Source organism: Perca flavescens, chromosome 6 (assembly GCF_004354835.1).
Source record: "Perca flavescens isolate YP-PL-M2 chromosome 6, PFLA_1.0, whole genome shotgun sequence".
NCBI lineage: Eukaryota > Metazoa > Chordata > Actinopteri > Perciformes > Percidae > Perca > Perca flavescens.
In genome coordinates this window covers 28,933,323-28,959,634 of record NC_041336.1, presented here as the reverse complement: position 1 = coordinate 28,959,634, position 26,312 = coordinate 28,933,323, and the positions used below count along the sequence as shown (strand labels likewise).

Sequence of the window (26,312 nt, the reverse complement as noted above, 5' to 3'; positions counted from 1 at the left end):
TCACAAGCCTAGCATGAGTTCCTTACAGTACAATAGGCACCCTTACAGGCTTATCATCCCCGTCATCTTCATCATTATAATAATCATCGGCAGTATGATGTGGCTCAGTCATCAGTTGTAAGTATGACACCAGTGACTTTTCTTTTTCTCTGAACATTTTCTAAACATAAAAACAGGCCTGTTGCAGAACCGTGATACGTACGTAACAGCGAGACAAGGACATTTTGAATCTCGCCTCTGCAATGCAAAAGTATAACCAAAGAAAGGAATCCTATTACACTGTGTTAGGATTTGATATGGGTGTGATTGCTTTAATCTGACGCCAAGCAAATGCTCAAGAGAGAAATTTTATACAAGTTGAGTTTGGTGCACCACCGTGACAAATGAACACACAACCACAAATGTATGACTGTTAACAACTGCTTTGGGGTTTATTTTACAATTGAGAAAGAAATGAAACAAACTAATCGGTGCTAAAAAGGTTTTTTTTTTACAATATTGTCGATAAAACATTGAAATGTATAGTCATTGTGCATCGCTTATTTATTTTCCACACCATTTCATGCATCAAATTGGATGCAAGTATAATTAAAATCATTTCTGTAAACCAAGCCGAAGAAGCTAAATTTGTATTTTCTTTAAAAAAGGACATTTTGTAGCTCTATAGCATATATCTATATACACCATCTGTTTTTATTTATTTTTTTTATCATTTTTGTATATAAAATGACAATATAAAAGTTAGAGAATGCACACACCTTAAGATACAAAGAATGTTGAGCCGTTTCAAATGGTGAGATATGTCTTATGGAGTACTGACATTTCACTGGTAATCATTTACATGTAACGGACTGCTCTCTTTACAGTTGAATAAAGCGACACAATTTAGAAAGAGAATGTTGTAACAAACCATACAACTGGAAAATTGCTATAAGGTGATACTTCACAACAAGGAAAAGGTTTTTGAGCAAACTTGCATACTGACGGCCATTCATTTTCACTGATTGACTCGTAACCAGAAGCAGCATTTCAGTTTTTCCAAATGTTCACGTGATCTTTTTTTTTTCTAATACACTGACAGCTTTATGAGCAGGCCATTCATCATCAGAAACATTGCAGGGACAGAAACCCCAAAAAAGGAGAGGGGGAGAAATGATAATCCTTGATCTTTTAAAATCAATCTGATTTTGACAAGATATTTCAAAACATGTTCTCTTTACAAATTCAAAATTCAACTGTCTAAGGTGCTACTTCAGTCTTTCAGGGTATTCTTTCATTCTTTTGGTGTATACATTTAATTTTCACCTTCATATCAAGTATTATACAGTTTTCTCTTCCGCCAGTTCTTTTTCCACTCGCCACTTTTACCATTGAAGCAGTAGTTGTATTTTTGCCATGAAAAGATTAAAATCTTGTGTTTAACCTTGATTCACTAAAATACATGCACAGATCAGACAAATCGCATATAAATATATTACAAAATAAGTGTAAAAAAGCTTGGCAAAACAAAAACAAATCAACATGAGAAGACATGGTCCAGTCAGGCAGTTATCACAACAAAAAATAATAAGACCGATTTTTTTTTTCTGGCGGCTCAGTTCGGCCCAGTGCAGTAACTGTGAACAATGTAATTTTAGTGCAATGAAATTCTAGTCAGTTCCACAGCCTTCAGTCTCTACTCTCAGCTCGAGACCCCACCTAAACTTTCTCCATCTTGTCTAGCTTCTCCAGTTTCTCCAAAGCAGTGACAAACACCAGGTGGTCCTCTGGAGACTTGCCGTGGGTCTTGCTGAGGTGCAGTTTGACTGCGTGTTTGCTGACGAATGTCCGATTGCAAAGTCTGCACTGGTACACAGAGCCTGTGTCGTCCTCTGCCGTGGTCAAGGCTGACAGGGGGCTGCCGAATGTCATTTTGTCTGTGATCACCTTTGAGGCAGCCTGCTGCTCCCGAAGGTGCTCAGTTGACAGTTTGGACAGGTCCTTCAAGCTGAAGCCCAGGTGAGACTCCAGGTGGCTGATGTAGGAGGAGGGAGTCCTGAACTGGGAGGCACAGTCACCACAGAGGAACACAGGCTGGCACGAGTCCATGTTCTTGAGAAACTTGGTGCCCCCAGTCCGTCTCAGCTGGTACTTGACATTAGCCAGCCAGTGGGATATGGTGGTCATGGAGAGGCCTGTGAACTTACAGATGTGGACCCTTTCCTGGGGGCCCAGGTCAGTCATGGCGTAGCGGCCCTCTGAGGTCTCCCTCAGGCTGGAGGCAAACTGTGCCTGGAGGATGAGGAGGTGCTGGGGATTCCAGTTGGATTGCCTCCCTTTCCTCTTCTGCACGGGGGAGAGGTCATCTAGGGCGTCCTCAAATGCACTGCCGTCGGCATCCGACTTCTCTGAGATGGAGGAGGGAGTCGAAGATTTGGGCGTCAGTCTCCCAGTGAGGTTCTTTACCATATCAGAAATGTCCATCAGAGCGTTCTCTCTCAGAGGAGAGGAGACTGAGTCAGGGAGGGAAATGAGGGGATTGTTACCATTTACACTATTGTGGGTCAAGAGCGCACTGCTGCTGTTGTTATTGTTAGTGTTGCTGTTAATGGAGACCTTACTTTTACTCAGGTCTATGGGCTGGTCGCTGCCTTCATACAACAGGTAGTGGTTGATGGGCTCAGCTGGCTTGCCCTGAGGAGTTGGGTTGAAAGCTGGCTTATCCATCATGCTGTTGCTGATTTTGTAAAGCATAGATAGTGGGTCTGCAGCTGGGGTTACTGGTTTGGAGGCCTTACCCAGGTGTGTGTTCATGATTGACTGGAGTGCACTGAGAGGGTTGATGAAAGGACTTTCCGGTGAGTGATCAGTGATAATGCCAAGACTGTTGCCATTAGTTACTGGGGATTGGCACATCTCAGAGCCGTTCTTCGAATGGTTGTTGTGGCCATCGACGAGGCTCTCTTTGGGCTCCTTCTTGCAGATGAGCTCTGAATCTACACTGCCTGGGCTGCTACTTCTCATAACAGATGGTTTACCGACAGAAAGGTCGTTTGGAGATGCTAATTGTTCTCTCTGCTCTCTCAGTGCAGGGGAGGGGGATTTTACTAACGATGGGGGCCGGCATCGTTCCAGGCTCACCATCTTCTCCTCCTTTTCTTTCTTCACAGTGGCAGCTTTCCCTGTCACTTTCTCCACAAGCTCCTCCATTGCAGTGACATTGCTCCTGAGGGGGGTAGGGGAGGAAGGGCTCCGAGGCGAGCGGATGACTGAGTTGGGGTCAGTCACCAGGCCTCGTAGCCCACTGTTAAACATTGGCTGCATCTGGACACTCTGGATCATTGGGGGTAGAGAGCTCTTCATGGCACCGTGCAGCTGATAGGCTGCGTGAATGCTTGGGTAGCCACCCCATGTGGGTGTGCCTGTCTGGGCCTTGCTGATGGCACTGGATACTGTGTTCTCAAGGGATTTAAGAATGTCTAAACCCCCTTTTGGTGCCTCCTCCAGATCTTCTTCTCTAAGGTATTTATATGAAGTGGTGTCAGTCTCAGATTTCTCACCTGAGTCATCTCTCTCCTCCTTGATTTTTCTCTCCACTGGCTCACCGCCTTCACCCTTTTCATCTTCACCTCCTTCCCTCTTTTCCTCTGAGCCTGAGGAGAGGGCAGGGGAAACTGGCTGGGACTTAACACCACTGGGAACAGGGAGTCTGGTGGTGGTCGGTGGCAGTGGGATGGACTGAATCTTCTCTTCCACCACCGGATCAAAAACCAGCTGTTTGCCTTTCTTAGATGCAGAATTTGTAACCTTCAAAAAGTGACCAGTAACCATCATGTGGGCAGTCAGCTGTTGCAGTGTATCATGAGAGCTCCCACACTCCATGCATTTGAGGATCTGGGCTTTACGGGCTTCAAACTGCCAGGTGTAGCTGGCACCATTCTGGTAGCCGTAGCGGTTGTTTGGCGTAACATAGGGGTTAGCTGCGGATTTTGTATCTTTGCCAACATCCCCAAGGGATACACTACCACCACCACCACTACCAGCATGGACAGAGTCTGGGGAGCATGGGGAGACTATAGCATCGTGGATAGCTCGTTTTTTAGCAGAAGTGGGCATCAATTTAGTGGCCAAGGCTGGCACTGGTTCTTTGAGAGGCACTTTCTGGTAATGCTTGGTTTTGATCATATGAACGCTGAGATCTTGCAGGGACTCAAATGAGTGGCCACAGTACATGCACTTCAGCACCTTCTGGGCATCCTCTTTCCCCTCCATCTCCATCAGGGAGCGCTTACGTGGTTTGGACCAGCGCTTTCCCTGATCCTCCTCTTTGTCTTTGTTGTCATCTCGATAGTGGCCCGTCTCATTCATGTGGACGGTTAAACCCACCAGTGTGTCGTAGGCGGCGCTGCAGTCTTTGCAGCGAAACTTGCTCGCACCAGTGAAAACAGAACCATACAGCTTGTTGTTCTGCCGGTAGAGCTGCACTGTGCTGAAGAGACTGGGCTCTGGTAAAAGGTGGTAGGGGGTCTGCTGAAGAGTTTTGGCAAGCGCTGCCTGGTGCCAGTCATACGCCACACCACTACCATTACTCACCCCACCACTGCTGCTCCCACCGCAGCTGGTTGCACCGTGGCTGCTAACAGAGCTAGCTGCCGTGCCGTTAATATTGCCACTTGTGTGGTTGACAGTGGTGCTGGAACTCCTGCCGTTATGGTGACTGCTAGCCATGCTGACCCCACTGCTCTTGTTTGTGGTCGTAGTTATGGCGACAGAAGCAGTAGAGGCGGGCTCTGGAGTGGTGACAGCACTGTTGACGCTGCCAGCTGCAGCAGGCTTAGATTTCATGATGTCCATTGTGATGCTGGACCAAGAGGCATCCGAGATGAGGTTTGCATAGACGGCTTTCATCTGTGCCAGGCTATCCTGGAAAGAGAGGCCGTTGTTGGGGCGGAAGGGCAAAGCCGTGCCTTCCCTGTCCTGACCGTCCCTGGAAGAGGTGCTCTTGAAGTCCGTCAGCCGGTCGCTGGCATCACTGAGTGGAGACCCGTATCCAGCGTCAGGGTTCGTCCCATTGCTGAGTGGAGAGTCTCTGTAACTAGGTGGCTGGCCTCCATCTACATCTTCCTCTTCCTCATTGCACAGATACTCAGTGTCCTGGCCGTCTAATGAGAGGCCGTCATCCTGCAGGTGCTCTTCCTCATCGTGATCAGCTGCCTTAAGCTCGTCTTCGGGCATGTACGCTGGAGAGAAAGAGAGCAAGAGATCGAAGACAAAAAAGGGGAGAAAACAAGACAGGAAAAAAAAGAGGTCAGCTCAGTGAAATTAAAGATTTACAGCACACCAACAGGACCACTGTCAAAATAACATGGAATGAATACTCAACGATGGGAAATGTAGGCTTTTATTCTCACCAATGTCAGTGTGCGTATGCATGCATGAATTTGTGTGTATTTCACACACACATGTGGCTCTGAAAGCCAGTGGTGAAAAAAGCCTCCAAGGGAAAAATAAATCACTGAGCTTCTGACAGTTGTCCTTTTCCTTCCCAACTCCCTATTCCTCCACACATGCCTCATGTTCCCCAGGAAATGACTGGCTGTTTGGCCTTGTTAGCCAGCTGCATGCTTACATGTTCAACTCCCCCCTTTCTCTTTCTTTCTCTCTTCCCCAAGCTTTATAGCCTTTCACTCATCCAGTCAGCAAAGTTCCGCTCCTCACATGTTCAGGTTATGCAACTGATCAGGGAGGGAAGGAAACAAAACAGTAATTTGGAGATATTGCAGCTTTTCCTCACCCACTCTGATGAGCTGAAGATAATTTCCATTTAAGATAATAGGCAGGAACTGGCAAAACAATGATACTTAGATTGAGAATGCCACAATGATTGTTGAAGGGAGGAGTCTGGGGCATTCGAAAATAGTACTACTGTTCTGTGATCCAAAATGGCATGGACAATGCCTAACAGAAAGACAGATAAAAAGAGTAAAGCGATAGGAAACTAAACAAGGCTGAGATGTAACAGGTTTACCAGTAAAATGTATAAAGGCAAATGAGATAGAAGGCTAGACCATGTGTATGTATGTGTGTGTGTGTGTGTGTGTGTGTGTGTGCATGTGTGTGTGTGTGTGTGTGTGCATGTGTGTGCATATGTGTGTGTGTTTGCATGCTAGAAAAGACACAGCAAGCATCAGTAAGTAGGAGAGACAGGAGGTGGTTAGGGGAAGAACAAGTAAATGGAAAGAAGATGCGAAGGAGAAAGAAAAAGTGAGCAGGAGGTGGCGGGTTTGGTGGGCGGGGAGAGGGGGTGTAAGAGAAAAGGGAGAAAGAAGAGAGAGAGAGCGAGAGAGAAAGAGAGAGAGAGAGAGAGAGAGAGAGAGAGGGTGAGGAAGGCAGGGAGACAGGAAAGACGGCCCCCTAGCTTCTTCCTTTATCTCCTTCCTGCATGGTGAGATGTGTGTCCTAGATGCCAGTATCAGTCTCTCCTGATGAAACAGATGTGCTGTCAGCTTCAAACGGCACGCTAACCTGTCATATCATAATCTAAGTGGACATAATACCTGATATATATACACTGGCAACATTTACTGCTGCCTGAGAGGAGATGGGTGGAGGAGGTGGGGGAGGTGAGCAGCTGCACCATCGACTGTGACTACGTGATGATGTGCGTGCGTGTGTGTGTGAGTGCCTCAGTAAGTGCCTGTTTGCGAACGCACGTTTGTCCGCATGCTCTTCCTCCCCATGCCTGTGTGTGTACTTTATGCACTCTGCAGCTTATACATGTTTGCTCTTACGGTGCGAACCTGAACCCACCGACCATAATATTGCCTATAAGTCTGAGTTCGCTGTGTGCTACTGATACACCCTTCTCCAAATGAGCAACATACTCCCCTAACGCCTGACAGGATTTCAGTGAAATGAGAGCACTACAGGAGAACCTGGCTGCGCTTCAATCCCACTGACAGACTGAGACCGAGACAGTTTCTAAAACTCCTGAAAATCCCTAACACAGCAGATTAGCATTATGTGCTGTACTCTCTACAACACATCTGCAGAGTGTCTACTGTTACACTGTCTTCCCCCTTCGCTAACCCGCTTCCAGAACAGGAGGCTATCAATACATTTCAGCCATTTAATATACAAAGCATCCTGCAGAACGGCTATCTATTCCTTACGAGCCCACACAAACAGCGCAAACATACAGTAGGAATTACCTATGTGAGTCACTCACATCGGCTGCAGCCAAAAAATAGCTAAACCCTGATAGTTGGCAGTGCTTTACATACACACACACACACACACACACACACACACACACACACACACACAGCAGGAATGAGAAGCAGCAGATCAGAAATATCACTGGATGAGTGACAAAACACAGACTGCAGCAGGGAGGGGCTTCGAACAATGAGCAGGTCGCCAGGGAAGCCTTTGACGATCCCTGTCAATCATTGCCTGTCCTGCTATGTTGTCATGGAAACAACAAAGAGGGAGATATCAAAAGCAGCCAGACAAAAGACTGGCAGAGACAGACATCTGTAAATATCAGATCAGTGAATATGGTTTATTTTCACAAACCATAAATGTAAAATATTAGGGATGAAACGTGGCTAACGTTGGTCTGAAATAAATTATCTCCCCATCTCTTTTGAGATGCTGCAACCATTCTGACAGGATGCTTAAATCTGAAGCATGCAGGCAAACTATTGAGAGCTACAGTACGTATAAACTCTATCCGCTCAATCACGGCAACCTGAAGCTGTGTAATTCTGACTGGCGACTGGATTAAGCTCTTTCTCTCGTCCTGGACGCGCATATGCGGAGCAACACCAGCAGCAAGGGGCGGGCTTGGGAAGGGGCAGGGCTGGCGTGCCGTCCCTGGCGGTTTGGTTTGCCGAGTGGGTGATGGCTGTGAGCAGGGCCATCTGCACGGGCGCCAAAGCGCCTGTCACTTTTGCTCGAGGACGTGCCGCCATCAAGGAGACAGGCGGCAGCGTGGCCAGGATAGCACCGCAGACTCACTGTCACAAGCAGCAGCGATCAAGCTCGCCACCAGCCACGCCAGATCAACAACAACACACACCAAGAAAGCAAGAATTAGCATCCAAGTGTATCACTGATCTCCCGATACCTACACATACGGTTAATACACTGTTAACAAAAAGGGAGCTAAAATATGCTAAGTACCACAAAGGGTCTGTAAAAGCCCCTTTGGATGTTATAAAGAGCCTTTTTAAAAATGCATCATGCACAAATGGATTGACACACACACTTTATGGTGCTGTAAAGCATATGTTATCAAAGGTTTTCACGTCTCAGGCTACAAAATATACTTTAGGCGACAGACCTTTATTTGAGTAGAGACAAGAGCAAGTGTGTTCTGTTCTCATCTGCCTTATTTAGTATCATTCTTATTTAAATAAGAGAGGTCCAGAAGGACTTGCACAACTAAAGTACACACACAAGCACCCTTGATTCTGATTTGTATCAATTACCTATCTAATTTATAAAGATTAAGCAATGATAGACGTCATTACAGATTTTGCATTTGCAATCTGTTCTCAGAGACCAGACTAGAGCTGAGAGAGAGAGAGAGCGAGAGAGTTTGTGCTCCTTTTGTGCTGAACAGATGACACTTTAAAATGATGGGGTTTTTTTCTGATAAAAAGACTGTGGTGAACGCCCTGTATCCTGTCTCAACACAACACTGGGCCTCACAATGGGACAACATGATCGACCTAAGTGCTGATCATCTCTAAAACATTCTCCCTCACACGCGGCTTGACTCTGCGTATGACTTGATTCTTGTAAACGATACCAAATGAAATACAACCAGACACGTCAGCGTTTTGGCACGGAGTAAAGCAGAACCATATCACTCCTTTTCAAAACTTTGCTATCTTTCTCCGCCTTACCCATTTTTGCCTTCTCCCTTTGCTTTGCTGAGAGTCTGCTGGTTGTTAAATCAATAAAACTCTCTGTCAGGCTCGCGGAGCTTCACCATTTGGCCGATGTCAAAGCCAAACAAACCAGATAAGAAAGGCAGAGAGGCGATGAAACGAGAGAGAGGAAAAAGACGGGGATGTCAGCCTCCCCCTCGCCACCACCAGCCCCATTTCTCCAACACCCCTCCTTCTATTTATTTACACACATTTCTTTATTTATTTGATGTGAGTTTGGGAAGAGGGGGCAATCACGGCAGTCATTTGCGGCACTAATGTCCAATCACGGGCCCCTTCACTCATGTGATTTAGGCAGTGTAGGAGTGGGATCGCAGCAGAGAATGGTGGGGTGGGGGGGGGGGGGGTAGGTGGTGGATGGAGGGGTGTGGGGGGCAGAGGCCGTTTAGGCCGGCCCCTAATAGGAAACTGGCAGTCTTATTCCTTCCCCAGATTCTGTTTGTCACCCGGCTCTCCATTACGTGCCTCTCAACCCTGATGGCTTTGGACAGGAGCTGATCAAAAAGCCATCGCTTGACCTACACGCCGTGGCAGAACGAGACTCGCGCCCTGCACGGGGAGAGTGGGAGAGAGGGAGATGAGATAGACGAGGAGGGGGAGAAGGAGGGGTGTATGTCAGTGTATGTGCGGAGAGGAGAAAGAGTGCGGTGGAGAGGATGGAGGGAGGGAGGGAGGGAGGAAGGGAGGAGGAATGAGGAGGGAGGAGGGGGGGGTGATAGCTCTCGGACCGGGACAAGAGGGCTGTAAATAAAATGACATTATTATTTCCTCTGTCCCGTCATGTAGAAAAGCCAATTATGGTAATGCTGCTGCCGGCGTGTCAGAGGGAATGCTGGGATGTGCTTCCCGTGAAGCGGCTAACATAAGAGCAATGCCCTGATCAGGAACACAGGCCTCAGTTTGACAAGAGACTGTACAGATAGGAAGAAGAAGAGAGAGAGAGAGAGGGAGAGAAAGAGAGAGAGAAACAAGAGAGAGAAAGAGATATAAGGCCAATAACAAAGCTGCATCTGGGCCTTGTTTTCTTAACACATAGATATTAAGATACCTGCAGGAGAAAGGATTTTTTTTTTGGAAAAATGTGCCCATATCAGCTGACAAAATGAAGTTTGCGGGATCCACGGTCTGACGTTTATTCCTGCCATTTACTTGATATCGCCCTGATCATATTTCATTCTCACATTTCAGTGGCACTGAGTTGTGGAAATCTCTTTTAATTTTGTGCAAAATCAACAAGCAACAAAGCAAATACCCGTGAGGAGGCGTGCCGTACAGAATCTCATTAAGTGCAGCTCCATGATATGAAAATGGTTGAGAAGGCCTAACCTAATGAAAGCTATACTGTAGCAACCTGAAAAGTTCAGGAGTTCATGAATTATACTCTGTCACATCTCAAAATTTGACGAGATGAATTATTCAAAGACGACGCAGAGTGAGCCGGATATTGAGGGTGAAGGCGATCATTTACGTTAGAAGCTAATTCGTTCTCATCTCAGGCTTCACCAGGTATCCCGTTCTTAAAATGCCTGCTACGCTTGATGGAGGGGCTCTCCTTAAAATAATTCCTCAGCTACCTTTCTGTTTTCACTTCCCCTCCATCACCCCCTCTTTCTTTTTTTCTCCCACCCTCCTCCTCCTCCCCCTCTCTCCAAGCCTTGCTCACATGCCCACATGGGCCCCTCCCAAGCGGAATAATGGGAGCATATGGCCTAGGCAGCACCTACAGGGCCTTAAATAACTGCTGCAGCATTCCAGCTCGCTGTACCAATTTATCTCTCACCCCCCTCTCTACCCCATTTCAAAACACTTCGAGCCTGAGTTGAGCTCAGCAGACAGCGGGCGGATGGGACAAGTTGTTCTTGAGACACATAGCTACATAATGGACTGACGTGGAAAGTGGTGCGAATGTGAATAAGTGCTGTGCAAACAACAGGATTAGTGGGGGAAATTCTGTATTATTGATATTCGTTGAGTCCACCACCAGCCATTCCGGTGATCGTTGGCGCCGGTGGCTCCATGCAAACACTTCAAGTCATGTTGAGTTACAGTTGGCCAGCAGCATTATGTAAAGTCGCACCACTGATCTTTTAGAGAGCAGTTTGTTAGTGTGTTTTGCCTTGCAAGCAGGAGGGCAACGTGTGGATTGCCTGCCAGTCTGTGGTCCGTAGCTCGATAACTACAGGACAGACAGAGATAAAACTAAATCTTCCCGGATTTTGGGGGGCTGTTCTGTGATCAAAAAGGGTTCAGGTTCAACGTCTTTATCGGCTAATGCCGTTTTATAACCACTTTGGGGAAGATATCGATCTTCTACTTGGTCACGTTACAATCAGCTAAATAATTAAATGTGCTGATTGATGTGGGGCATTGTTGTTCTGGGGTCAGAGGTTAAGGCAGGTAGCCACTGCTAAGCTGGTACAGTACAGGTCACGCTCTCATGTTAATATGTCAATATGTCCCACAGACATCCTTCTATCCAACCTCCAGAGAATGTTATATGGATTGATGGGCCTATGTGGAGGTATTTGTGTATATGATCGTGTGTGTGTTTTTGTGTGTCTGTGTGTGTGTGTGTGTGTGTGTGTGTGTGGGGGGGGGGGTGTAAGTGAGAGAGAGTGAGTGAGTGTGAAAGGTGCTGCTGTTTTATTTATAGAGCAAGCGCTATTTATACCCAACTCAAAGATCAGTTCAGAGAAGCAGCTTGTGGGCCACAGCCAAGATCACTCTCCATTACTGTGCATGCACAAAAGCCACACACACACACAAGTCACACACAAGTCACACACATACTAACACACACACACACACATACTAATACACACACTAACACACACAAACAGTCACGCATACTGAAGCTGGAGCTGCAAGCACAATCTCACACAGCACAGTCTCCGCTTTTTACACATGCATGCAGTAACAACACAGGGCACACGGAGACATTTACAGTATATCCAGCCGTGTGTTAGTTGGTGAAGAGGTGGATGGGGGGGCATACTGACTGACTGAGTGTTCTTCATGGAGTACAGCAGGCTTTAACATGCTGGGGGATCAATACAGTGAACCAGCGCCAATCGATTGCAATTCATCTGGCTTATTTTTTATTTTCTTTTGCATTTCATTCTCACCCACTCACACTGCGCACTGAGCTGCTGCTGCTGTCCTGCGAAGCAATACATAAATAAACATACACACATATGCCTACACATAAACATAATAGCACGTACACACACCTGAGTGTGAAACGATTGCACACAAACGCGGGTTCAATAAACCCGTATGGAATTTATTTATTTTTATTGAGCATATCAGCCCATCATGGTCTTCTCTGCATAACAAGGCCTGTATAATTAAACCATAAATTTCAGTGCGCTCCTTTAATTACCACAGACAATGTCAGGAGGCAGCAGAGTAAACAAATGGCTTTGAAGTGAGCAAGAAAAAAAAAAATGCCTCGACACAGCCATGGAGAAGCTGTTCATTTTGGTGGGGATGTTGTTGCACTTGAAAAGGATGAACTGTTCAAAAGAGTGTACGTGCATGGGGAGTACAGTATGTATTTCTTTTCCACTCCTGCCTTTTCTAAGAATGCTTTTGAGGGATGCAGGTTTGCTGTAGAGTGAAGGGAGGGATAATAAGTGCAAGTGTATCACTGCCAGCATGACGATGTGCAAATATGTATATTTGGATAAGCGTGGCACGCTTGCAATAACTAATAAAGTATGTTACGAAGTGTGTGTGTGTGTGTGTGTTGCGTGCGTATAAGCATTTGTTTTACCTGAAAAGGAAGTGTGTTTGTTTTTGTATGCAATTTATTGGGTGGTTTTAGTCCCTCTTGACCATGACTGAAGACATCTGCAGAGCTGTGTGTCCAATACAGTATATACGTGCCTGTGTGTGTGTGTGTGTGTGTGTGTATATGTGTGTGTATGTGTGTGTGTGTGTATATGCATGTACGCTTTAGGTCAATGTCAACACACAGACCTGCTTCCCAGCAGCTTAGCTAATTACACAAGAGCCCTGAAGGCCACTTAGAACAGGTTAGCTAATTAACAAACAGGCTGATTACAGATTAATTGAGAGGTGTTCCTAATCTTCACCCCTAAACGCAATGACAAACGCTAACTGCCGCTAATTAGGCCGGTATGGAGAGCCGAGAGTGGAGGTTGTATTTACAGTTAACGTCGCTCATGTGGACGTGTGGCTTATATCCAGCTGCCGTTTACAGATCCGTCAAGCGAATAAAACTTCACTGAAACTTCTTGGACCCAAAAAATGTGAACCGTTTCAGTTTCATCAGCAGCCTTTTTTAGGCTGTTCGCAATCTAAACAGCCTGCATGTGTATTTTTTTGTATTGTATTGAATTATTTTGTGAATTAGCACCTTAGTATTATTCCAATTTTAATTATTATTATCAATTTTGATAATAACCCGTAGTGAATAATTTGCTTTATTGCCTATAATCTTAGCTATCATATTTGTTTACTTTTACCTACTACTTTTTAAGTTAACATTGCTTGTAGACTGTAATTACTATTACAGTGTCCTCTCAGTTTCGGATCTTTATTATATCACATCGGCAGTACATTTTTTAAGCAATCTCCCAGTCTAAGCTTCTAGGTCCGAGTAACTTGATAATAATGTCGCGCACTTTCTTTGAAAACTCCCCCTCATATGTTCACTGAATGCAGTGTTAAGACTATAATGTTTGCAGTTGACCTTTGTTGTGTGTGTGTGTGTGTGTGTGTGTGTGTGTGTGTGGGGGGGATTTGGGTGCATTCATGTCTAGCGAAAATGTAACCTGAAACGGCTGCAACACAAAGGGTTACGATGGATTGCAACGGCAAAATGAAGAGAAATAGGCCCCTCAGCAGGGATCTGAACTAGCACCCATCTGTGTGACGATCACCTGCCAATAGAAAATAGACTCCCTCACCCACACCACCCCCTCCACCCACACACACACACACACACACACACACACACACACACACACACACACACACACACACACACTCAATCTTCAATTTTCACAGCCACTAAAACTACTCCCCAAGGCCCGACTTCTTCTAACTTCCATCTGCCTGGATACATTCATCATAGAGCTCCCCTGTCTATCACACACACACACACACACACACACACACACACACACACACACACACCTGTGCCTTTTGCTGCCCCCCCAAACACACACACTCTCAAATTCCACCTGGCCTTTTTCAACCTCTGACCCCACCCTCCATCCTATAATCCTTCCCTCCATCCATCCCACCTCTGCTTCCTTCTGTCTTCTACACCACCTGCGCTTTTAAATCCCCACATTAGGATGGACCACTTACCTGAACACACGCACGCGCACGCGCACACGCACACATGCACACATGCACGCACACATGCACGCACGCACGCACACACCCATTGCAAGTAAATACACACAAAAACACACACACACGAGTAAACGCATGCAAGCACCCTTACCCAAAATCCCAGGGAACACACACAAACATACACAAGTATGTACAAACACACACACATACATGCACTGTGCCTGACAAGACAACAGCCAGCAGCAGCTGCTTCCATCTCCTAGCAACGGCCAGCCTGATAGATGACCCAACGATGGATAATTACCGTAAATCACCACAGCTCACACACTAAAGGAGAGACAGGGGCGAAGGAGCTTGAGACATACTGAGAGAGAGAGAGAGAGAGAGAGAAAGAGAGCAGGGACTGAAAGGGATCAGAAATAGAGGGCTGGGATTGGTCATGTGTGCACTAATGCACCTTGATGAGCTCAAATTCATCTGCCTTTTAAAGTACACGCACAATGTAGAAATGCAGACCCAACACACACACACACACACACACACACACACACACACACACACACACACACACACACACACACACACACACACACACCTTATATGCACAATTCATGCACAGGGGCACACAACATAAACCTGTATACCTGCATGAACATGCAAATGCACATCTGCATATATACAAATGTCTGGCGAGTTTACAAAACGCAAGCACACTCACAAGTTCACATGGGGCAGCATCGTCGCTGTAATCTGAAACCTCAGGCCCCGCCTCCCTACAGACTGTCACAAATTTCATTCTTTTACACAAAGGGGCCAATCAAAGGCCAAACGGTGCTGTAGGTGTGGGTCGAGATGCTAATTGTGTAGAGCAGGGGGTATATACTGAAAAAAATGAACACAGAACTAATGCCTGACAAAATATTATTAATTTTTTGGGCAGTGTTATATATGGTGATGTTAAACGAGCTGCACCTGAAAGTTTCCCTGAATAGGACTTGACTTCTAATAACATGTTGATAATCTTCAAACCCTCCGTTGACGAGGATTAAACAACTGTGCACGTCATGCCCGGCTGACATGCAGCCTGTGCTCCATGTATTCTAAATTTAGCAAACGTGACAAACTACCTCCAGGAGTTTTTAAATAATTGCACACCGGACAAAGTTTACTCAAAATTATCAACAGATCTTCAATATGCACACGCAGCTGCTCCATTTACTTCCCCTTCATTTTCTGCTCTCCCAGACATGCAATCTGTCCCTCTCTTTCCTGTCTTTCTTCCCTCCCTCCCTCCCTCCCTGTGCGAGTCCTGGCTGCTGCAGACATTTGATCTGGCTGCCTTGTGATAGATTGACAGGTAATGAGGAGGTTGAAGGGGCGTTGGAGACAGGAGCAGGTGTTCAGCACAGTCTTTTTGGCCAGCGCTAAGCTGCCATGTCCTTCACTGCTGCACCGCACCAATCCGCTTCCTCCCTCTCTCACTCATTCTTTCCCTCCTTCTTTCCTTCCTTCTTTCCACCATCCCCTCTTTTCTCTTCCTGAGAGAAGAGGACTATGCAATCCATCACGCGGTGACACGGTCCGACATGGACTGTCTTTATATGGGGAAAAACGCATGGGCTGTGGAAATAAATAGAGAAACGAACACCGAGTCCCATGCTGGCAGCAGCAAACTAGGCCTCGGACTGATCAGTCAAACTGAGTCGAGGAGAGGATGAGACTGATTTGGAGCATCCCGTATAGAGGAGACCGATACGAGTTATTAAGATGCTGATACTGGTACCGACATGACTTCTATCATGCTAAAAAGATTTCATTCTTATGTGTATCCCCTCAAAACGTACCCTTGGTAGTTTAGAAACAGCATTTCAACCACTATACAATTACAAAAGTCTCTTGAAAGCCAAACTAATGACATTCCTTTTAGATTTAGAAGCTCTGCAAGGTGTGGAATGCAGGGTTTCATCGCAGGATTTACACACTTCAGATGGTGAGTAAATCCTCCCACACCACACTGAGGTGCATTTTTTGGTCAGCCAACAGAAATAAAAACATTACTTACACTTTCACATCCACTTGCCGTAGTCAGGCAGAAATCTTAACCACATCGTATCAAAAGGTGGGCAGCTTTGTCTGGCCGAAATCCAACAGGAAGCCAATATCAGGAAACATACAGTACTGTATATATCGGTCTGACGCTACACCTATCGGAGTCATTCTACACTTTGACCTGTTTCAATCCTGCTGACATAGCGAAGCACCACTGTGCATCATACCTCACAAACTAAGGAGGAGGAAAAAGCAGAGAGGAGGACGAGTGGGAAGACAAAGCAGAAATCTGAGGATGTGGAGAAGTAAGTACGACTGAGTCTAAGTATATGGGCTGCAAGTGGATGTGAGTGTTTTAAAATGTGCAGAAAAGATCATAATTGCAACTGAGTGAGGGTGGATTGTTGCTTTGCTGCATTTAGGCATTGTTTTGGTTGCATTTCACAGGTAAAAATGTCAAGCAGAGCTAAATGCATCAACAAAAACATCACAACGAAATTCATGTCTTAACACTGGTCAGAATGCAGTGCAGGAAAAATCTTTGTTCGGAGGTTTTTAACATGTATTTCATGGCATGCTTAACCCAAAATGACTAGAGTTTGCTGCAGCTGGCTCGGTGATTTTTCAATCCAAACTAATTTCCGGTGTACTGGGTGGGAAACTTTCTCTCGGTCGAATTTCTGCGGGACATATGGCCAAGGGCTAAGGTGGAAACCAACGGCTCTGCTAAAGCGACTACTGTAGCTTTGAAAACACCTTAAAGGCAGTTAGGGTGGAGCTTGTATTGTCGTCATAGGAGCCAGTGGGGGGAAAACAAGGCTTGAGCCTATAAATCCACCCCTCTGGTTTATTACCCAACATTAAAGGACATGTCACCCTCCTAAATCAGCAGGCCGAGAGGAGACAGAAGGCTAAAACAGGGGAGCATTTGCATGTTCCCTCAAACATTCCTGAGAGGTGAACAAACCGCTCGACCACCTACCTCCAGTTATAGCAACATCATAGTTCAAACAATTTGAGATTACTCACTACATGATGGAGGCCATCAGCTTGCTGTCATGATGGATCTTTCTGAAGCAAAGGGCGGGTTAAGATTATGAAGAGAAATGTATGTGTCATGTATGTGTTGTTCCAGTTTTGTTTTTATCAGGATTTTCCTACAAATGGATTTAAACATCCAGCACTTGGTCAGACGTGGCTTCCCTTCATAGCTACAAAAACAGCTTCACCTGGACAGTCTTACAGACAGTTTAATTATTTCAAGTAACGCGAGATAAGAGTGTATAGAATTAAAGAGGAAGCCACCGGGCTTAAAATTAGCCTTTCCCAATTGTCACCGTACTCAAAGAGAACCTGTTTTCTGAAGAAAAAAAAATAAAAAATGGAGAAAAAAAACGTCATTGACGCGCAATCACATTCAAACACACTCGCCTGTCAGTTTATAACTCTCCTAGTCTCACACCCACACACCCGCACACTATGACACAGTTGCACACACAGACCAAACGTTGTCCAACACACAAATAGACACCCACACATACACACTTTTTAAGCCCTCGCCTGGCATCAGCTGTCACACAACCTGTCTCGAAGAACTAAGCAGAGACAGACGCTGTCAACTTAGAGTGCCTCAAATGCCCACATCCAGCCAGGCAGAGGAGAAATCAAGCCTGTCTCCCAGTATAATTTGCGCTAATCCTTCATGGGAGATAGTAAAGTCTATGGCATATCTGCCTAATAGCATCAGTCACCGGCAGGTTCTAATCTCATATTTAGACCCATTTCCATCACGGACTGACGACAAAGCACCAGCACAAAGTGTGATTACCTTCTTATTTTTTTTACATTTCTGCATGACTTGACTCCTGATAATGGTGGGGGGAGGGGGGTGTTTAAAACACGAGAAGCTGAAACTTTGAGGTTCTTTTCTTAGTGGAGGAAAGACGAAAGTCATTTCAGGCAACTACAGAAGACAGGTAGACAGAAAAGAAAGAGGAGTAAAGTAAGTGGCGAACTGTATCGGGAGAGAAAAAGTGGAGGCAAAGAGAGTGAAAACCTTTCAGTCAAGAGCCTTGCACACACACACATTTATACATCCTCACACACGCACACCCTTACACACTCTCCTTTTCAAAGCATTTACAACCTGTGGTGTTTGTCCTGCTCTGCTGGCTGCTTTACCACGTGCATTTCAATGCCGACTGGAGTGCATCCCTCTCTTTCAGACAGCGCCATAAAAGACGACACACACAATAAGAGCTCTTTTCAGTCGAGTGGGCTGCTGGGTGGGGGGGGATAGGGGAGCACCTCCAAAACCGCCACAGCACTTCAACTCTCAGGGCACAATGAGGTGCTGAGCCTTGATGAATACTAAGAGATTATGCATACAGATGACAAACAGAACAGAAACAAACTATACAACGTGTTGGGATGTAAAGTCCTTTAGCTGCAGAGTGTGTGTTGTCTGCGTGCGAGTCTCCAAGAGTGACCTGACGAAAGCAGGGAGAAAAAAAAAAAAAAAAAGGGGGGGAGGTGGCGCAAGGATCCTAATGAAGCCGTAAATCAGAGTCCGATGAGAACAGGCTCTGAAGGAGGATCACATCACTGGAGATCAATGCAGACAGCTACACACACACACACACACGCACGCACGCACGCACACACGATATAAAGACAAGAACAGTCAGACGCAAGCACATGCCAGAATTCCCAAATGAGGCCGACTTACAAGGCACAAGCATATAAGTATATAAGTATATGAGCATATACACCCACGGTCATTCCACACACACACACACACACACACACATACACAGAGTGACACACACTCTCATCTACAATCTATTAAAGTTCCTCCATACTGCCCCCCCCCACCCAGAACCCACCCATGGGCTCAGGAGTCCCACCTCCTTGTTCAATCCCGCTCGTCTGAATAATATCGGCCGTGATGAATGGCGCCATAACTCTGATATCCACAATCAATCTCTGCTTTAAAGACACATCCATCTTCTGTAATGCTGACGGTGGTGGGGTGGGGAGGAGGTGGCTGGGGGGGTGGGGGTGGGGGGTGGCGGTGGGGTGCTCGTCTGACCTCCTAGAGGGAGGGTGGAGTACGGGAGAGAGGGTGCCGATGGAAGGAAGAAGGGAGCGGGGAGGGGGGGGCACTGAGTGATGTCTGTCAGCTCACATCTGGCTGCAAAAATAAATGAGGCTTATGAAGACAAATGAAAAGGGGCCGTCTTCCCTGTCCCCCACCTCCCTGACACACACTCACACAGAGACGCACAAAATGCACAGAGAGGACAGAGGAAGGAGGTGAAAAGACAAAGGAGAGAGAGAGAGAGAGAGAGAGAGAGAGAGGGGAAGAAGCTGTATAGGAGAGGTGAGAAGAAATAGAGCCCAGTTTTTCTGCATCTCAAAGCTACTTCTCTCTCCCCTGATCTCCTTATAAACACTGACGTTGGTGGAAACACATGTACCGAGTAGCCGGTCAAAATATGCTTCAGAACTGTAGCAGAACGGTGTGAACTTGATGGTTTTATTGTGCTTTAGCTAAACTTGGCTGCACATTACAATCAATGAAAAGCTTTTACTGCTCAAGACCGTTTCCTCAACAAGTAAAAAAAAAGGAAAACAAAGATGTCAAAATGGCCACCGTGTGACGGACCCTCTCCACCCTGAACTTATACCTATGGCTGTGTGTGTACGCAGGAGGGGGGCAGGGAACTAGTGGGCTGGGGGGGGGGGGGTTTAAGAGTGAACTATCCATGACCTGTTGGGAGGGTCACCCCTCAGTGACACCGCTACTGAATATTCTTCTTAATGATGTACCACGTCTTTTAACCCCCGCAGACAAAGCAAGGAAACATTATACTGTCAGGAGGGCTCCCCCACAACTTTTTCTTTTTTGCTCTTTTTCCCCTTGATCTCTCTCTCTCTCTCTCTCTCTCTCTCTCTCTCTCTCACTCTCACTCTCTCTGTGTCTGCTCGCCACCTCGTGCTGCCCCAAGTTGGATTTTTAATTATTAAACAGAGAATTTCACCCAAAGTATTTTAACCGCACTGACTGCTAGAAGTAGAAACATAGGTCTGTTTAGTCTGGTAGTGTGAGCGAGCGTGCATAGTTTCCATAATTTTATGTATTTGAAATCCCTAGAATGCCATAAGTCCTAAACTATGGAAATTGCACCTTGCATTTAATATTGGTAGCCAACAACACCTGGTTGTGTTAACTTATTAAAAGACATAAAACTTGGATTTATTCACTGTGATAAGACATGCCGTTCTGACTACTGAATGGTAACATTGGTCTGGAATTCTATGATTTTTTATCTATATTTACCTCCGCCGAGTAGGTTATGTTTTTGTTTCAGTTTGTCCAGGATTACGGAACAAATACTGGCCCTATTTTTTAGGAAATATTTCCCTTAAAGCCCTTAAATTTTGGAGCGATCCGATTCACGGGGCGGACACACACATCATTTTTCACTTTCATTAACATTGAGAGATAGGCGTTTGTGCTGCATTCAATTGTAATGTATAATCGGAAAACATTAGTTCCCGACTGAAAAATTTGAGATAGGACATGCCTAGGCGGAGGTCTGCGCTCTCAAGGTGCCCTTCTAGTTCCAAATAAATGGTTGTTGATTTTGCTAGATTATTTTCTAATTTGCAAAAACACAGCAAAAAGGCCTTCTTTATTTCCACTAAACATGGGTCAACAGGCCAATCCCAGTGTTCTTAAAGTCTAATCTGGCCATGGTGGAGGAAGGGAAGGGCACCCAGGTGAGATAGTTTATTGATTCTGCGAGTGGCTGGGATGGAGTTAACCCGAGCAGGGGCCAATGATGGGGGTGGACGAGGGGTTGGGATGAAAGGTGAGCCGATGATGGATGAGAGGAAGCTGGAAATGGAGTGCGTGCGGTGAGGTAAGACATTAACACAAAAAGTTGTAGATAGGCATGCCATGACTGGACTGACACAGCTTGCTATTGTAACTGTCACATCGGTTGCAACAGGCGCTCTCCATGTACAAGCTATTCTGCAACGTAATGCGTTCTTAAACTGCCCCGAGCGATCTGCGCCGTGACCCCCTAGACCTCCGTATGGGGCCCGACCAGTCGAGAAAGCTGTAATCTCTCTGTCAAACAACTCTTCAGTAGCAGGTATGGTGAGTGTGTGTGTGCGTAGGTGTGTGTGTGTGTGTGTGTGTATAAATGTTTCCAGGCCACAAGGAGATCAAATGATAAAACTGACAGCAAAGTAAGTAAAGAATGATATGGGGAGAGTGGTCAGTGAACAGCTATGCTCTAATAAGGCTACAATTATAACAATCATAAAGATAAAGACTGTCTTTAACCAGATCATCAACAGCAAGACCAACAACCTCTTACCCAGAAGCAGCACGGCGCACACACACACACACACACACACACACACACACACACATCTATTCACTAATCCAAGGTAAAATTGTCACATTAAATGTCGGTACCAAAACATTAAAGGACTAAAGTATTATTAATATCATCATTCAGTGATCGTTTTATGAATGACTGTATAAAAATTCAGTGTAGGTTTTCAAACCGTTAGCTTGAAGGGTTTTGGAAGCTTTCTTAAGATGTATTATTTCAGGTTTTTTTCAAAGTTGGCCTGACTTTGGCTTTAAGGTATAGCAAGTGCCTGTATTCAGTAGAGCAATCCTGCACAACGCACAACACACACACACACACACACACACACACACACACGGCGACTGTGTGTGAGTACAGGGAAGACAGAAAACATTACAGTTAGAGTCCTTTTTTTTGGCACCAGGCAAAGTGAGCAGGGAGGGTGGAGGTGGTCAGAGGAGGGATGGGGGGGGGGCAGAGAGGAGAGCAAACAAGGAGGAGAGTGAACGGCGGGGGCAGGCTGAGGGAGAAGAGATGAGGGAGGGAGGGAGGAAGGGAAGGAGGGAGGGAGGGAGGGAGGGAGGGTTGAGCGTTGGAATGAACTCTCTCAGGCTTTGTGGTGCACGTTTCCCAAGGCCCCCGCCTGGCCCCTTTGATAAATGACACATGTCATTCTGTCAGCTTGTGACACTGCAGCTGGGAGGCCCTGTGATTCATGGCTCTGCTGAAAAAGGAAATCAACTTTTTTTTTCCCTTTTTTTCTCTCTCTCTCTCTCTCTCTCTCTTCTCTCTCTCTCTCTCTCTTCTCTGACTGTTTCTGTCTCCCTCTCTCTTCCCTTCTTTCTACCTCCCTCCTTCCCTTGGCCCAGGCTGAGTGCATGGCCTTTTTATATGAGGATTTAGGTTTCCTCTGGTCCAGTAAGCTCCGACCCCACTCCGCCCCCCCCCCTTCAGGGAAAGACAGGCATGCACGCAGCCAGGTTGCGGCTGGATTGTTCTCCCGTACACACACACTCGCAATGACGCAGCTTTTATGATCGTGTACAAAGCCGTAACCCGAGGAAAAGGGGGCAACGCCACCTTGGAGGTGGATCCAGGATTTATGGCTAAAAGCCGAGGAAGTAAACAAAGTATGCACTTTTTAGTAGGCAAAGGGGGAGGGGGGCAGGTGGAGGGGGGGAGAGATTCCGGTTGGGCAGGATGGCTGGTGTCTCCCACTGGGTCATCTGTCATCCATGTGTCTGACTGGAGGACGAGCACAAACAGTGCACACACACACACACACAAACACAAACACACACACACACACACACACTCCCACAGGAACTTAGATGAACTAAGAAAAGTATGCCACACACACACACACACACACACACACACACACACACACACACACACACACACACACACACACACACTTATGCAGGCACATACTGTACAGATGCAGGCAGATAAATATTCACACTCAAAAAGAGATTTCAGAGCAAATACCCACACTATCAATCTTCAAACAGTTGAAAAAAATGAAAACAAAGACGCAGTGGGATTTTATTTCACAGGGCAAATGAGTCTAGCCAATGAGCTGCTCCCGTGAGGCCTGCCCTAACCCTCCCTTCCTGGCAGATTAGCCTATCACGGCATCCCATTGACCTCTCATGTGACGCCCACGCAATGGGAGAGCCAGCATAAAGACGACCAATCTCTTTTTCCCTTTTTTTTCCCGTCTGCATACATACACACACTTTCTTACTCTCTCTCTAATCATATCCTGGTTCTTTCACTTCCTCACTCTACCCCCTCTCCCTCTCTCTCTCTCTCTCCCTCTCTTACTTGCTCTCTACACCCCTCCTCCCTCTCGTTCCTCTCTCAACGGCTGACCTGTTATCAGCGCTCTGGAGATTTAACGGCCAAAAAAAACAGCGGAGCGCGAGTCAGGCGTGACGGAGGGACGTTTCCCAGTGTCGCCTCTCAATCCTTACGTGATCTCACACACACACACTCACTCACTCACTCACTACTACAGGACAAACACATTGATTTGGAATCAAGCAAATGTCCAAATATCATCCCTGGCGGGTACTCAGTCCGGTCCGGTAAAATCCCGGTGAGGTAATGGATGTGTTGGTAAAAAAAAAATCACAGGAATGAGGAACAGAATTCAGGCCATTCAGATGGGCTGCATACACACTAATGAGTAAGGGTTCACTATGTGTTGCTATGGGGACCGGGGCTACTTTGACTAAAGGATAGCAAAAGAGCGAGAGAAAGAGCGAGAGAAAGAGCGAGAGAAACAGAAACACACAGGGAGCAGAGAAAGAATGAAATAGCATGAGAGGGAAGGAGAAGTTGGTGAGGATCCATGAGACAAAGAAGGAAAAGAAAGAGTAGGGTCAGATATTATTAATAAATGTGTTTCCCAATATTTATAATTTATTAGGTCTATTATGATGGATACATTTCATCGCGTTTATTAATTTTACTGTTTTAAAAGTGTAAACTCTTGTATTTACTAGTTGTATTTAATAGTGATGCAGCATTCTGATTGGATTAAACAACAAGGCAATGATATTTTTTAGTGTTATTATTATTGGCTCATTGGCTTAGAGCATTTAGGTATCATGTAATTCTGGTTGAAACAGAAAATATCTGGAATTATTGGTGGCATGAAAATTGTCAAATTAATACCGTGCAGCATTTGAGATATCAGCTATCGGCACCTTCCAGCACCGAAACATTGATACCCGCTGTAAAAGGCTTGCATCTGTTTGAAACTAAATGGAATATAATGTCAGCTGAGAGAGAGAGAGAGAGAGAGAGAGAGAGAGAGAGAGAGAGAGAGAGAGAGAGAGAGAGAGAGAGAGAGAGAAACTGAGCCAGAGAGGGAAAGAGATCAAACCAAAACATGTAAAGAAGTGCAGCAATAATTCGCACTGCGGCCACCTGGGGGTCACGACCTGCCTTCGACCCCTTCAGATGTGCACTCTGGCCAGGGTGGGGGGTTGGGTGGGTGGGGGGGGGAGAGAACAAGGCATCATTAGGGCTGAGTGATGAGCGGTGGCCATGTCTGACGACTGCAGGGTAGAGCTTCGCTGCAGGACCGACACTGCATTTATAAATGCCAGAAGGCCTTCACAATGCTGTCAACAGCACCAGTGCAACAACTGTGTATGTGTGTGTGGTTAGAGGAGGGGGTAGGGGTGGAGGGGTGTCGGGCTGCTGGTGAACCAGCACTGGTTATGAGCCCCTCTGTTAACAAGCTGCCTCTGTGACCCACATGATATTGCTATACACATGTAGACAACAAACACATTGAAAACACACAGTGCCGCTGCCACTGGAAGAGCATTCCCACCGCTAATGTCCATCCACATGAATAGTGAAGCCAGTGTAGCCATTTTGTTTTTGTTTAGTCTCCTTTTTGCCCAACGTTTGGTTTGAGCGGTTTGATTTTCTCTTTTAATCACAGCTGGAGGAGAGGAAGAAAGAGGCATGAGGAAATGAAAGAAGTGATATGACAAGAGGGCCAGTGTGTGGGGAGGCAGGATCCTGGGAGTGTGTTGTTGCATGTTGTGCGCGTAAGAAGGCAGCAGTGTTGGAGTCCAAGGTCAGCCGATAAAACGCCACATTCACAAGTCAAGAGCGGAGGAAGGTGGAGAACCTGCAAGCTACCATTTACCCCAATTCCTCCAATCTTCGCCGAGCACTTGCCTCAATTAATCACTGGGATTGTTACACCATGGTAATACCAAAAACAATCTCCATGATCACACGCACAAACAAAATTTCAAATTGCTATCATCCATCTCACCTGCCCCCGTTAAAGGCACAGGGGAGGGGAGGGGCAGTGGTGGATGGGTGAACCATTCACTGGCCCTCCTCTCCCTCTCCGTTCTAAAGGCCTGGCCAGTGAAATGATGGTAAAAAATTAACGGCAGGCAGCCAAACAAGTGAAGGCGCCAGGGCGCGGGGATCAATGCACGGCATCCGCGGCGGGAGCAGCTATGTAAAACACTTGCCTTAAGTCAGCCGCATCCGGTTAATATTTAATCCCTCCATCCATCTCCACAAAGAGCGTTTCCCTTTTAGCTTTAGCTGCCGTTTACTTTGATTACACACACACACACAACCACAACCATTTGGGGTTGCTACGGTGGTGGTGGTGGGGGGGGCAAAGCAGGAGTGATAAGAGAGCATGGTGGGTGATTTGCATGGGGATGGAAAATATTCTCAGGGTTGATAATCGCTCGGAGCAGTCTAGTGCCAGTGTGAGACAGAAGAGAGGAGCTAGGCCTGAAGAAAGAATTAAATAGAGAAAGAGGAAGAGACGTTGAGAAGTAACACAAATAAAAGGTGATGCAGAATGAAGCGCCGAAAAACAAACCCGAATTCCACTCCGAGGGGTTACCTTATTTAAACCAAGAGATATGCAAATAAAGCAGGAGTAGCGAAATAACACTGATATTATCTTCCCCGGTTATTTTCTGTGGCAAATGATTTCTAGGGAGGAAATCCAAAACTGTAACTCCCAAGTGAACATGCAAATCCATCTGTGTATTCCTGGGGAGCCTTCTGCGCTCACTCTCATGTTGCTTTTCCGCGTTGC

The 26,312-nt window shown here is 46.2% G+C and overlaps 1 protein-coding gene across 2 annotated transcripts in view; it reads right to left on the bottom strand.

The window, feature by feature from the left end:
- Positions 1–406: 406 nt before the first annotated feature.
- Positions 407–26,312, bottom strand: part of LOC114556959 (teashirt homolog 1) — a 37,003-nt gene continuing 11,097 nt past the window's right edge. For both annotated transcript variants that reach the window (XM_028580124.1, XM_028580123.1), the window contains exon 3: positions 407–5,219. In XM_028580124.1, coding sequence (XP_028435925.1) covers positions 1,699–5,219 — 3,521 coding nt within the window. In that variant the 3' untranslated portion in view covers positions 407–1,698. The remainder of the gene's footprint in view (positions 5,220–26,312) is intronic.